The sequence below is a fragment of the Urtica dioica genome, chromosome 10 (assembly GCF_054948205.1).
Source record: "Urtica dioica subsp. dioica isolate 48M chromosome 10, U.dioica_male_clone48M_v1_H2, whole genome shotgun sequence".
Classification (NCBI taxonomy): Eukaryota; Viridiplantae; Streptophyta; class Magnoliopsida; order Rosales; family Urticaceae; genus Urtica; species Urtica dioica.
In genome coordinates, this window is record NC_142765.1 from 22,877,028 (window position 1) to 22,889,385 (window position 12,358).

The following is a 12,358-nucleotide window of genomic DNA, read 5'->3' on the forward strand; positions in this document are numbered from 1 at the left end:
CCAGTTTCCACGGCTTTTGGTTGAAATGAAACTCAACATAGAGTTTACATTGGAGTCTTTAGCCATGTTCTTCTATCTCTTGAACCTCCAAAATGGTGCCCGGAACTAAGCAATTTAACAAACCATAGGCTTCCCTTATCCTCAACCATGAGGTTTATTGTAAAGTTGTTCCAATTCCCTTTGCTTGTGGTGCCATTGTCACCTATTGACTACTGAAAGTTATTCAGTTTTCATTGATGTTGATTTTAATATTTATATGTAAGCCATATTTTACTCTATATATAATTTAGGGTCAAGCGGTTATATAGCCAAATAAAACTTAAGTTTTTGCAAAATAGCCATAATTTGTCAACTATAAGCAAATTAGCCAAAGTAAGATTAATCTAGGCTGGATTAAATTTAATCACAACGAACTATAAAGACAGAATTTAAGTTTTATGAAGGCTGAATTAAAATTAATCGAGGCAGGATTAAAAGTCGTAGTACTCTCAATTGGCTATTTTGCTATACCTAATGAAACTATGCTATTTTGCAAAAGTCATAGTTTGAATTGGCTATTTCATATCATTTTTCCTATAATTTATTTAAAAGCGAAAAAACAAACAACAATCATAGAATCATGGAGAATACATGCATAAGAAAAAAGATCAACAATCGATAGTCATCAAAATCACTTATTCGAGCGTTAAATCCAGGAGTCAGAGTTGCAATTCGAGGTAGGAGTTTTATTTCAAAATTGGAAATTTGCAGGTTGAGGTACTAGTTTGGGGTATGGTTCGGTTTCTTATATCAAGGTCAACAATAAATTACTTATAATAATCGTCAAAAAAATCTTGGTTGTCAAAAAAATTTTGAAAACATAAAATTTGACTACTTAACTGAAAAGTTGAAACATTGACTATTTTGCTAATCAATAAGTTTCAAATGCCTATTTTGTACAATTTTTCCATAATTTAACTAGCTAATATTAGGGATGGTTTTGCTTCTAATTACAACATAGGGATTAGAATGTCTCACGTCCAAAAAGTTAGGACCATGAGCCCAAAAAAAAAAAAAAAAAACTTTTCATTTAAAGAATGACTAAGATTCGTATATTAGTGTCAAGAAGAATATGCAAAGGATTGAATTCGATTAACTCGGAACTTATCTATATACAATTTCTTCTATTTGAAGGCAGATGCCGATGAATATGTTGGGAGTCAATAACAGCTATAAAACATTTGGGGTGTGTTGGAATGTATTGTCTAGAGAATTACAACTAATATAACCAATTCTACCATTTTTATAGTTACATATTATATGCATACCGTGCATCATGGATGAAAAAAATGGCGTGTAATACAGTCATCCTAGTCCATAAATTTCAAGGGGTTATATTGGGAATTTTAAATTCTTTTATTAGCTTTTAATATTCTTGGAATTTTCAACGATTTAACTAGTTCTAACTTCTAAGATTATTTAATATTACGTTATTGTTATTATAGTCACACTTTCTATCTAATTTTTTCTTCTTTTTTTTTTAAAATACAAAAAAAGAAACAATGACACAAAAGCACTGAAGAAAATGACTCATGTAACATCATTGTTAAAAATAAAAGAAAACATCACTAAAACACCTGATGAAGCAATATTCAAAACCTAAATTACACGGCCGTTTAATAAACACCATACACATCAAGATGAAGCGTAACAACCCAAGCTACAACATAAAAAAAATAAATAAATAAATAATTGAATGACAACAAAGATTATAATCAAGGTTGGGCTGATCTGTACTTAGACGAGGAGCGAGAGTTGTTGCGGGTGGCGCAGCAGCCGACGGTGTAGATGAGGATTAGGGCAACAAAGACACAACCGTTGAATATTGCCACGTGGCGCCACTGGCTCCGGATGTTGGCCAGCACTCCCGCCTTGCAAGACTTGCAGTCGAAGCAAAGCCTCTTCGGATCGTTGCTCCACGTCATGCAGTCCACGTCATCACTCGCCGGACCCGTCCCAGGCTTTTCCCAGAACGTCCCGTTCTTGTACTCGAAACCGCACATCGTCGGAGGCTTGCAACAACCCGACTAAAAAAGATAAAAAAATTAGGGTTTTATTATTAATCATCTGGAGAAATAGCATTGCATATGTATAAAATAATTGTTGTAAGATAACGTGGTTTTCTGTTTTTTAAACCTATAATATTTGGGAAATGACCATTGATATACATAAAAAAAAAATGTATTTTACATCTTTATTAGTCCTACTCCTAGTAATGAACGTGTTTTGGATTTTTTTTTTTTTTTTTTTTTGGTTTTTTTTACTAAGAGTTCTCTTTTTCTTAATTTTCCATACGGGAAGCGAAGAAGAAAGGATATTCAAAATAAATAATACATAAAAAAAATAAAAATAAAAACTTAATAGAAGTAGCTGTTATTTTGAATTTGAGAGAAAATGAATGAGACGTTATTATTTGAATATTATTGACTACCTCCGTGTGATCATAATTACGGTGAAATGAGGTTTTAGGTTCGAATTGTTTACTTAATTAAATTAATAAGAGATAAACTACGCGCTGAACAAGTATTTCCATAATTATTTAAATAAAAAATATATGAATTTAAAGGACAGTGAATTGGAAGTGTAAACTTTTTTTCCCCTATCTATAGAAACAAGAAACCGTGTGGGAATTTTTTTTTTAATTTTATTTTACCAAACTTGAACGAGACAGACACGTACAGATCCGATTTTAATTTTAATTGGGAATAAATCCAATTCAAAAGAAGAAAACAATCATCACCTAAATAAATATTCAAACCAATTCAAAATCATTCTTTTATTTTAAAAACAAAATTACATATGTATACGATCACATTATACTTTCTTAAATCAAATAACTGTTCCAAAAAAAAAAAAAAGCACAGACATGCATGAATCAGGTTTAAGAACATGCATGAACTGTTAAATTTGGAAATAGCGATCGTCAAATGATCAGAAGAATTTGGAAATAAATAAAACCCCCCCTTAAATTTGAATTATGTAATATTATTTTCAAATATTTCGAAACTTCAAAATCTGCATATCTTAACAACTTTAGCATTAATGGCTGATGAATTTAAAAAAAAAAAAAAAAGGAAAACAAACCTGAGTGGGCGAGAGATTATGCTTGTAAAACTGAGCCGGAGTGAGCGATTGATCTCCGGCGAGTGAGCGACAAACGCGAGCCTCAACAAGACAACTCCGAATCCCACCCCAATTCTTGTCATTCACAACATAATTCTGAAGCCAATGAGAGAAATCTCCGAGCCGATACTCCTTATATCCACGCCCAGAGACAGCCTGTCCTAGTCCTTTGTTGGTGACGAGGATAGCGAAAACCGTGAAGCCCATGAGACCCAATATCATCAGAAACATCACGCTCAGGTAAACGTACAGCAGCGAGTTTATCCGGCAACACGCTCCGGCGAGGCCCAGCGCCGATAGCACCACCAAGAACAAGCCCAGACCCAACAGCGGCGCGTGGATCGCACGCTGGCAATCCGTCGCGTTGTGGAAACGGAGGTACACCGACGCCGCGATCGCCGCGCTTCCTGCCAAAAGCGTGCAACCGTTTAGCAGACCCACCACGGTGTTGCTAACACGGAACATTTTTTTAAATTTTTTTTTTTTTTTTTTTTTTGCTTCTGGTAACTGAACACAGCTTTTTCTTTGGTTTAATCGGTGTTATGACCTACGTATGTATATATATAGGTTGGTTTTGCTTTGGTGGCTTTAACGGTTAGGTTTTTCAGGCATCTGCTAAATTTTTACGAGGTTGCCATCGGTTGAGACAGGTGTACGACTCTGGTTGGTTGATTTAGATTGTTAACGGTTTTTTTAGGGTGCAATGACGAGAATGACCCTGGGAATGGATGTGGGGGAAATGGGGTAGTGGGGTTCCGAGTCTTCATTGCACACGTTATTGAATAAGTTATTTATTTATATTTTAGTTAATATAGGGCACGTTGTACGGTTTCCGTTATGGAGAGAGTGGAAGATTTTTTTTTATTTTTTGTTTTTATAATTCGTTTCTTAAGAAGAAGAAATAAAATCTATGGACCGCGTAATATCAATATAATCATTTATCTAACTTGGTTAATTAGGGTTTACAATGTATAACTATTACTGTGGATTATAGAATTGGAAATTTTAAACAAAATTTCTGGAGTGTGGATTTAATTCAAGATAATCAGTTTAAAAGATATTTTGCCACTTATAAAAATAACTATATCACAATGAATATAGAGTATATTTTTTTTTTTAATTCCTTTGTAAGTTGCTATGTTTTTCAAATTTTTAATTTTTAAATTTTCTATGAATCGCATAATGTCATTAAAATCATTTATGGATTATCGAACTTTGGTTAATTATGAAATGAGAAATTTTTAACAAAATTTCTGAAGCGTGCATTTAATTCAAGATAGATGTTGATGTCGTCTTCGAGCCTCAACAATCGCGAAGAAAACAAAAAGATTAAAGGTGTTTGATTCGGTTTATTTATTTTTTTGGATCTCAAAAAGACGTCGTAAGGAAACGGAAGCCAAACTTTAAACCAAGAACTCTGAGAAAAATAGAACAAAAACGATTATATTAAGCTTGTCACAATACAAATACCGAGCTCAACAATTCAAGAATGGTTGGTAAGCGAGAGAGGGAAGAGAGGGAGAGAGAGAGAGAGAGAGAGAGAGAGAGAGAGAGAGAGAGAAAGAGAGAGAGAGAGAGAGAGAGAGAGAGAGAGAGAGAGAGAGAGAGAAAATGCCAACGAATAGTATTTGTGGGAGTGAATATCGTCCCCTTCCACCAGGCGAGTTGGACCAACTAGGCCCAAAGCCAGTTAGGCCCAAAAGGGCTCAATAGATGATCGCTAGTTCGGCCCAAAGCCCAGTTCGGCCTAAAAATCTCAGGCGTAGACGAGATCGGCCCAAGACGATAGCGAGGAATTCCTTGCTGGAGAACGAAGCCCAATTCGACCCAGGCCCATAGACATTCCTAGACGATCTCGCCAAATGATTTACGTGATCCACCTTCTCTATGAAACGGTCAAATCGCCTGGAGATGAGGACGAATACGAAATTGGTGGACTGAAGACCGGTTCTGCTCGTACACGTGTAACGATTTAAAGAAGAAGGAGGATCGACGAGCTAGCTATAAAATCCCACTCCACCTTCATTTTACGACTACTGATTTTCTGAAAAAGAAGAACATACGATTGTATCTTGACTTGTTATCATTGTTTAGATCTTATGCTCATTCCCTTTTATTTAGTATTGTTTACGTTCGAACATCAATAAAGAAATCTTATTTCGCTTGTTTCTTCTATATATTTTATATCATTTATAAATTTATTTCGGATCTCGGTTTAATCTTCATAATCGGATTCTGAGACCCTTCCTTCTCAAAAATAAATATACGAAGTCATTTAAATAATCTTTGTATAGATTGTCGGGACGAGAAATCGGCTCAACAATTTGGCGCCGTCTGTGGGAATTCACCATCAGAAACCTAACGCCGAAGAGCACAGATCGGATCTGAAAGGATGTCCTCTAACAGTGAGCACGAAATCCCAGTTTCTGGAGCCGATCCAGAGACACGGGCTCTTCTGCTGAAACTTGTTGAAGCCACCGCCGAATTCCAGAGATCAACCCGATCCCAGCCCGATAGCCTGACAGCTACGCAATCTTCGCTTCAAGAGCAGCTCGATGCTGAGCGAGCTATTCTGCTGAGTTCGACCGGTCCGCCCACCGCAAACGGGTGTAGGTTTACCCCGCTTGGAAGGCGTCTGAGCTTCTCCAGGATCCAGGTGTCGCCTAACACAGCCAGTCCTAGCAATATGGCTGGAATGGGTCAGTCCGATGGACAGGCCGAGGCCAGTGTTTGGCAAGCTCGACCGATCCAAAGCGACCTGCCGCCCCCGCCTCCAGGGGGCCCTCATCCTGGATATGTCCCTCAAATCATCAACCTCCCTCGTGAAGAAGGGATTCAAGAGGAACCGAATTATTTCGAGCCGGTAGCTTGACTGGAAAAAGATAACCCCCAGAGAGGACAAGTCCGAGCTGGATGAGAACAGTTCACCGTAGAAATCCCAAGGGATGATCACACCGCGTTCAACGCCTTCCACCAAATGGCGGAGGAAAAGTTCCGGGCTGTAGATTCTCGAATGCACTACGCCACGAGCTCGGCCCCCGAGATCGACCGGCTGATGGCAGATACTGGGCGAACCCATTTTGCTCCAAATATAACCCAGGTCAGAGTCGGGGATACCGGAAAGATCAGACTCCCCAAATACTCTGGAACCTCCAACCCGAAAACATATGTGACGGCCTTTCGCATCGCGATGGGTCGGACATGTCTGAGAGACAACGAGAGAGAAGCTGGATACTGTCAGTTGTTCGCCGAGAACCTGTCAGGAAACGCCTTGGATTGGTTTTCACGTCTCGAGGAATGGTCAATAAGTTCTTTTCAGCAGCTGTCGGCCGCCTTCATAAAACATTACTCGATGTTAGTGGAAGATATAGCGACCATGGCAGACCTATGGAACAACTAACAAGCCCGAGACGAAACCTTGAAAAATTTCATGACCAGATTTAAAACCGTCATGTCAAAAATCCCCTCCGTTGAAGGAGAATCAGCTTTGAACGCCCTAAAAAATAGACTCTGGCACGAGGCCAGATTCCGGGAGGAAATGACCATAAACAGGCCACCCACCATCGAGGATGCGATTCATCGCGCCTCAAACTACGCAAAGGCCGAGGAAGAAAGGGCCCTCCTAGCCAAAAAACACAATCCAAGGAAGATCCCTTCTATGACTCCCGTCCCAGCCATGGCCAGGACACCTGGCATGAGACCTTACCGGAACAATGAATGGAGGAAGCCTCCGAGCGCTCCAGAGCATACTTTTAACGTGAACGACGAGGGAACCTCCGAAGGAGGCGCCTCGAAATGGCCTCGTGACTAGAAAAGATACTACGATTTCCATAAGAATTACGGACATGACACTCTAGATTGCGTTGTGGCTCGGAAGGTGCTTATCGAAAAATATAAAAATTGAGAACTAAAAAATGTCGATCTGGGACCACCGCCCCAGAAAAAGGAATTTAATAATACCAAACCCCGAGGAAATTCCTCCCCAAAAAGGGGAAGGGCAAGGGAGGAGGATTGCAACGTGCCCCAAGCGAAACCCCGAATCGACTATATCATGGGAGGCTCGAAGTTTTGCAGAGATAGCGTGAATTCAATTAAGGCACACCAGCACCAACTTAAAGGTGCACCAAGATCTTCAGGACCCCAAAAGGTAGAAGATACCACGATCTCATTTAACGAAGATGACACCAAAAGGTTATACGGGCCCCATCATGACGCTTTGATCATCGAGCTCGAAGTGGGTAACTGCGTAGTAGTCAGGATCTTGGTCGATGGAGGAAGCTCTGTGGATGTTATATTCAAAGCCACTTTGGATAGAATGAACATCGAAGAGACTGAAATCAAACACAAACCCAACCAGCTATCCGGGTTCAATGGTGAGGTAACACATTCTCTAGGAATCATTGAACTTCCCGTGCGAGCCGGAGACGTAAACCGGATGGTCGAATTTACCGTATTCGACTGCCCATCCCCGTTCAACGCCATCCTCGGGAGACCCAGGATACACGGGATGATGGCGGTACCCTCAACCTACCACCTATGCGTACGTTTCCCGACTCCCAACGGGATACGAGAAATCAGGGGAAGCCAAGAGGCATCCCGAATTTGCTATATGAATAACCACAAAAGGATTGCCGAGAAGCACAAGCCAGATGAGAGCGATTCAGAAGGTCCGTCCGGCAAAGAAACCAACGAGGGTCAATAGCAATTAACGACCATCGGAAATGAGAGCGTCGATCCACCTCCAATGAAAAGTTCAGAGGAGAAGGATGAGCCTAATGTAGAGTCAATAGTACGAATTAAGATCGATGGGACTGACCCCGAGAGATGCGTGGGCATCGGGCCAAGTTGAAAGGAAGCATACGCCGAGAACTAATAGCATTCTTGAAGAAAAACAAGAAGACATTTGAATGGACGACAGAGGACATGCCAGGTATAGACCTCGAAATCACCGCACATCAACTCAACGTGGACCCTAGTTACAAGCCCGTAAAACAGAAACGTAGAAAACTCGGCCCCGAAAGGGCTAAGGGGGTCAACGAAGAGGTGGAACGGCTCCTAAAATCTGGGTTAATACGTGAAGTAAAATACCCCGATTGGCTTGTCAATACCGTTGTCGTTAAGAAAAAGAATGGTAAATGACGCGTGTGCGTCGACTACACCGATCTTAATAAAGCTTGTCCTAAAGACAGCTTTCCGCTACCACACATCGAACGCTTGGTGGAAGCCACAGCTGGTCTTAAAATCTTGTCATTTATGGACGCATTCTCAGGATACAACCAAATCCTCATGCATCCAAGTGACCAAGAGAAGACTGCTTTCACAACCGACAAAGGCATCTATTGCTATAAGGTGATGTCGTTCGAGCTCAAGAACGCAGGAGCCACATATCAACGATTGGTGAACAAGATGTTCGCCGATAAAATAGGCACGACGATAGAAGTTTACATCGACGACATGTTGGTAAAATCATTACAAGAGACAGACCACGTCTCACATTTGGAGGAATGTTTCAAAGTCCTGAACAAATACCAAATGAAGTTGAACCCCATCCAAGTGTACCTTCGGAGTATCATCTGGGAAGTTCCTCGGATACATGGTAACTCAAAGAGGGATCGAAGCAAACCCATACCAAATACAAGCACTCCGGAGTTTGCCCTCCCCCAGGTGGCAAGAATCCTGATCGATAACGGCTGAGAAAAATGAACGTCGACGAATCTGCTATGGAGATGGAATTAACCGACCTAACCGGATTCAACGGCGCAACAACTCATTCCTTAAGAATGATTATGTTACCTATTAAGAATTATTACCAAATATTAACTGAACACGATTTAGAAGATAAAATTTACAATCATTGTTGATGATCTTCTCGCCAATATTCAAACCCTAATTCTAGCTTCGTTCTTCGGTTGTGAGTCTTACATCAAGCAACTAGTGAAAAACAACAAAGAAATCAAGTCCTAATTTTTCAAATCCTAAATCGGATAAAAATGAAAAATCATTTTGGAGGTTGGAACAGCGGATAAATTTTATACTGATTTGCAAAATTCCGATTTTATGTTCACATACTGCATCAAAGAGACCGATTTGAGAGAGAGAGAGAAGGTAGAGAGAGTGAAATCGCACTGAGGGAGATTTTGCTAATAAAATGATTATTTTCAATTGCAAATTTTTTTATTTAATTAAATAATAAAAATAAAGGTACAAAAAATCCGCCACTTCGGCACATGATGATTATTTATTAAAAACGATGAAACGTTGGATAAAATTAAATCCACAAGTTTTAAGTGGCTTATTTGATGAAAATTCAAAGAATATTATTGGTGTCATAGAAAAGGTGGTCTCAGGAATACAATGAAGTCAAAATAGAAAACGCGTAACGGGAATTTGGTAATTTTAAGGACCAGGGCAAAGCCTTTGTGGTTTATCTGTGTGGTCGAAACAAACACTCGCTGCAATTGAAATCCATTGATTCAGAGAGAGAGAGAGAGAGAGAGAGAGAGGAGATGGCTGTTGAGCCGTGGAGGAAAACCGGTGGTCCTGGCTGGGCCGCCATGGACGCTCAGCTCCGAAACAACAACGTAGATACCGTTGACCCATTCCCGACTTTAATCAGCAACAACAACAACAAAGCCAGATCTTTGCCACGGCGGTCACCCAGCGACGCCGTTGACTATTCCCACGGCAACAACGTCGATAGTGGCAGATCATCATCATCATCATCATCAAACCCTAAAATTCGGGGCATTCCGATGGAGCCAGACGAGTGGGAGGAAGAAGACGACGGCGACATCTACCTAAGGCACCGCCGCGAGGCCCTGAGAGAGTCGAAGTCGGCCTCTCGGCACTCCGAAGCCGCCGCGAAGGCGTTCCTCAGAGGCGACCACGAATCGGCGCGCCGACACTCCCTCGCGGCGCGCCAGCACAGCTCCGCCGCCAGCTCCCTCCACTCCGACGCCGCCGCGGCGATCTCCGCCCTCCGAAACCCTAATTCCGGCGGAGATCTGGACCTCCACGGCCTCCACGCCCCCGAGGCCCTCCGCCTCCTCCGCCACCGCCTCCAGAACCCCCCTCCCTCCTCCTCCTCCCGCCACCTCCACGTCATCACCGGCGTCGGAAACCACAGTCGCGGTCCCGCTTCGCTCCCCTCCGCCGTCAAAGGATTCCTCGCTGAGAACAGGTCGCTCTCACTCACACCTTTTGGTAGTCTTTGGCTAGTTCTTATTTGGTATTTATGTTGTTTCTCTCAGATATTATTTTGAAGAGACAAAGCCTGGCGTGATCTCCGTTCGCCTCAAGTTTCGCCTCCCAACTTAATAAAAGGTTTGAAGGTTTAACGGCATTGTTCAATGTACGAACAAATCGATGGTGGCATGAACATGATTCACTCATCGCTCTCCCGAAGAAAAGCAATTCGGTCTGAGAATTTCTCGAAAGATCACTCAGAAGGCTAATTTCTCCGAGAAGAGCACAGGGGTCGCCATCGGTCACATGGTCACCTTCGTCAATATCGTAAAAAAACAAATCTCAGAAGTTGGAGCAAAACGATACTCGAGAGGATGTCCAAGAAAATGGATTGCCAAGACACTGGAATGTGAAAGACTTGGCAAGGAAGGCGTTTCTCATTCTAATTTTATGGCAATCCATTTTTTTCTAGAATGTCGAGAATCTCCTTGACTTTGAAGCCGTATCGTAATTATGCGACATCGTTCTTTATTTCTTAGATGTCTTCTCAGGTGTCGTTTGGCTTCAATGTCGAGATTTTTTTTTTTTTTTTATGATATTGGCGAAGGTGACCGTGCGACCGATGGCGACCCCTTTGCTCTTCTCATCGTCTGACAATGCTGAGATATTAAGCTTATGAAAGAATCTTTGAAATACACTCGTTCCTTCGAGAAATCCCCATATAGGATTAATTGATTCTTCAATATGAGTAATCAATCATGTAATGTTATTGTTTGCCATGTTGTACGCCGGTTTGTATTCATGTATGTATCATCGTTGTTCTTACTTTGCAATGTGTCTCCATTGTCGATGCCATGAATGAAGAGTACATTTTGTGAGTTTAGAGAGATTTAGTTCATTCTAGTTATATCAGATTTCATGCCAGCTTTGTGTGAAAGCCGAGTCTTAACCAAGAACACAATTGATCTTTACCAATAAGCTCTGTACATCCCTTCAATAACAAGGTTGAGTATTGGATTCAGACAAATGCAAAAAGTCTTGGACATAATTCAATATAATAAATGTATAAAAAGAAAAATTTAACTAATAAAAAATATATATTTTTAATTATAATACTGCATTTTTCAACATTTTATATAATTAGTTTATAGTTATATTACTGCATTTAGAAAATCAATGTTAAAAAAAATAAAAAAATTGGTAACTACCTTTGAATATATATTATATATATATATATATATATATATATATATATATATATTACAAATAGTAAATATACAAAGCGCATTTAAAAAAAAAAACATTACTGCGGAGAATATATATTGAATAAAATAAGGATAAACATATATTAAATGTATATAATTTTATAACATAAATATTGAATATTTTTCAAGTTTAAAAATTAAAAGATATGCATATTACACAACACTTTCCCCGTGTGATATTAACATGTCGATTTTTCCTGTAAAACAAAGATAAGGATTGAGAATCAAGATGGCTTGTTAGAGAGAAAATCTTTGAATTCTCATTAATTACTATGATTTCATTCTTTTAGTGTGCGTGTGTATATATATATATATATATATATATATATATATATATATATATATATATATATATTATGCTCTAATTATCACTAGAACTCTAACAGAAACTGTTATCTGTGGGGGTCTAAAAATTCAATATTATTTCGGGTTGGGCTTTGGCCCAACTGAAGCCCATAGTCGGTTTGGAGACCAGCCCACGAAATCAATTACGGGCCCAATTCACTCTCCAACAGATCGGCCCAAGATTAGCGACACTTCTCGCCTCGACGGACTCCAGCTCGACCACGTCTTTCGGATCGCAAGGATCAGTCAGTCAAGGAGCGAACTACGCCGCAAAGACCGGATCTTGGATGACTTCAGCCTTGACGAGGAGTATGGATCTGAGAACACGTGTCTTCGGCCTAAAGATTCCATTTCGCCTATAAATAGAGGAAGAAAGGACGATTTTTAGACACAATCTCTTA

At 40.2% G+C, this 12,358-nt stretch overlaps 3 protein-coding genes across 3 annotated transcripts; 2 read left to right on the plus strand and 1 right to left on the minus strand.

The window, feature by feature from the left end:
* Window positions 1–1,754: 1,754 nt before the first annotated feature.
* On the minus strand, window positions 1,755–3,664 carry TET12 (tetraspanin12). Its single transcript, XM_089627987.1, has 2 exons — window positions 3,124–3,664; window positions 1,755–2,066 (listed from the first exon to the last, which is right to left on the minus strand). The coding sequence occupies exons 1-2, from the start codon at window positions 3,625–3,627 to the stop codon at window positions 1,755–1,757; spliced, it is 816 nt and encodes a 271-aa protein (XP_089484113.1). The 5' UTR covers window positions 3,628–3,664.
* Window positions 3,665–7,213: 3,549 nt separating this feature from the next.
* On the plus strand, window positions 7,214–7,864 carry LOC149384134 (uncharacterized). The gene has a single exon (XM_089627988.1). It carries the CDS (start codon window positions 7,214–7,216, stop codon window positions 7,862–7,864), a length of 651 nt encoding a protein of 216 aa, XP_089484114.1.
* Window positions 7,865–9,496: 1,632 nt separating this feature from the next.
* LOC149384135 (smr (Small MutS Related) domain-containing protein) lies at window positions 9,497–11,230 on the plus strand. The gene is made up of 2 exons (XM_089628075.1): window positions 9,497–10,342; window positions 10,413–11,230. The coding sequence occupies exons 1-2, from the start codon at window positions 9,669–9,671 to the stop codon at window positions 10,477–10,479; spliced, it is 741 nt and encodes a 246-aa protein (XP_089484201.1). The 5' UTR covers window positions 9,497–9,668; the 3' UTR covers window positions 10,480–11,230.
* The last annotated feature ends 1,128 nt before the right edge of the window (window positions 11,231–12,358 follow it).

Coding starts and splice junctions, on each gene's coding strand:
- TET12 (XM_089627987.1), bottom strand. CDS start 3,627: ATGTTCCGTGTTAGCAACACCGTGGTGGGTCTGCTAAACGGTTGCACG. Junction 2,067..3,123: donor ATAATCTCTCGCCCACTCAG/GTTTGTTTTCCT, acceptor TATCTTTTTTAG/TCGGGTTGTTGCAAGCCTCC.
- LOC149384134 (XM_089627988.1), top strand. CDS start 7,214: ATGGGAGGCTCGAAGTTTTGCAGAGATAGCGTGAATTCAATTAAGGCA.
- LOC149384135 (XM_089628075.1), top strand. CDS start 9,669: ATGGCTGTTGAGCCGTGGAGGAAAACCGGTGGTCCTGGCTGGGCCGCC. Junction 10,343..10,412: donor GGATTCCTCGCTGAGAACAG/GTCGCTCTCACT, acceptor TGTTTCTCTCAG/ATATTATTTTGAAGAGACAA.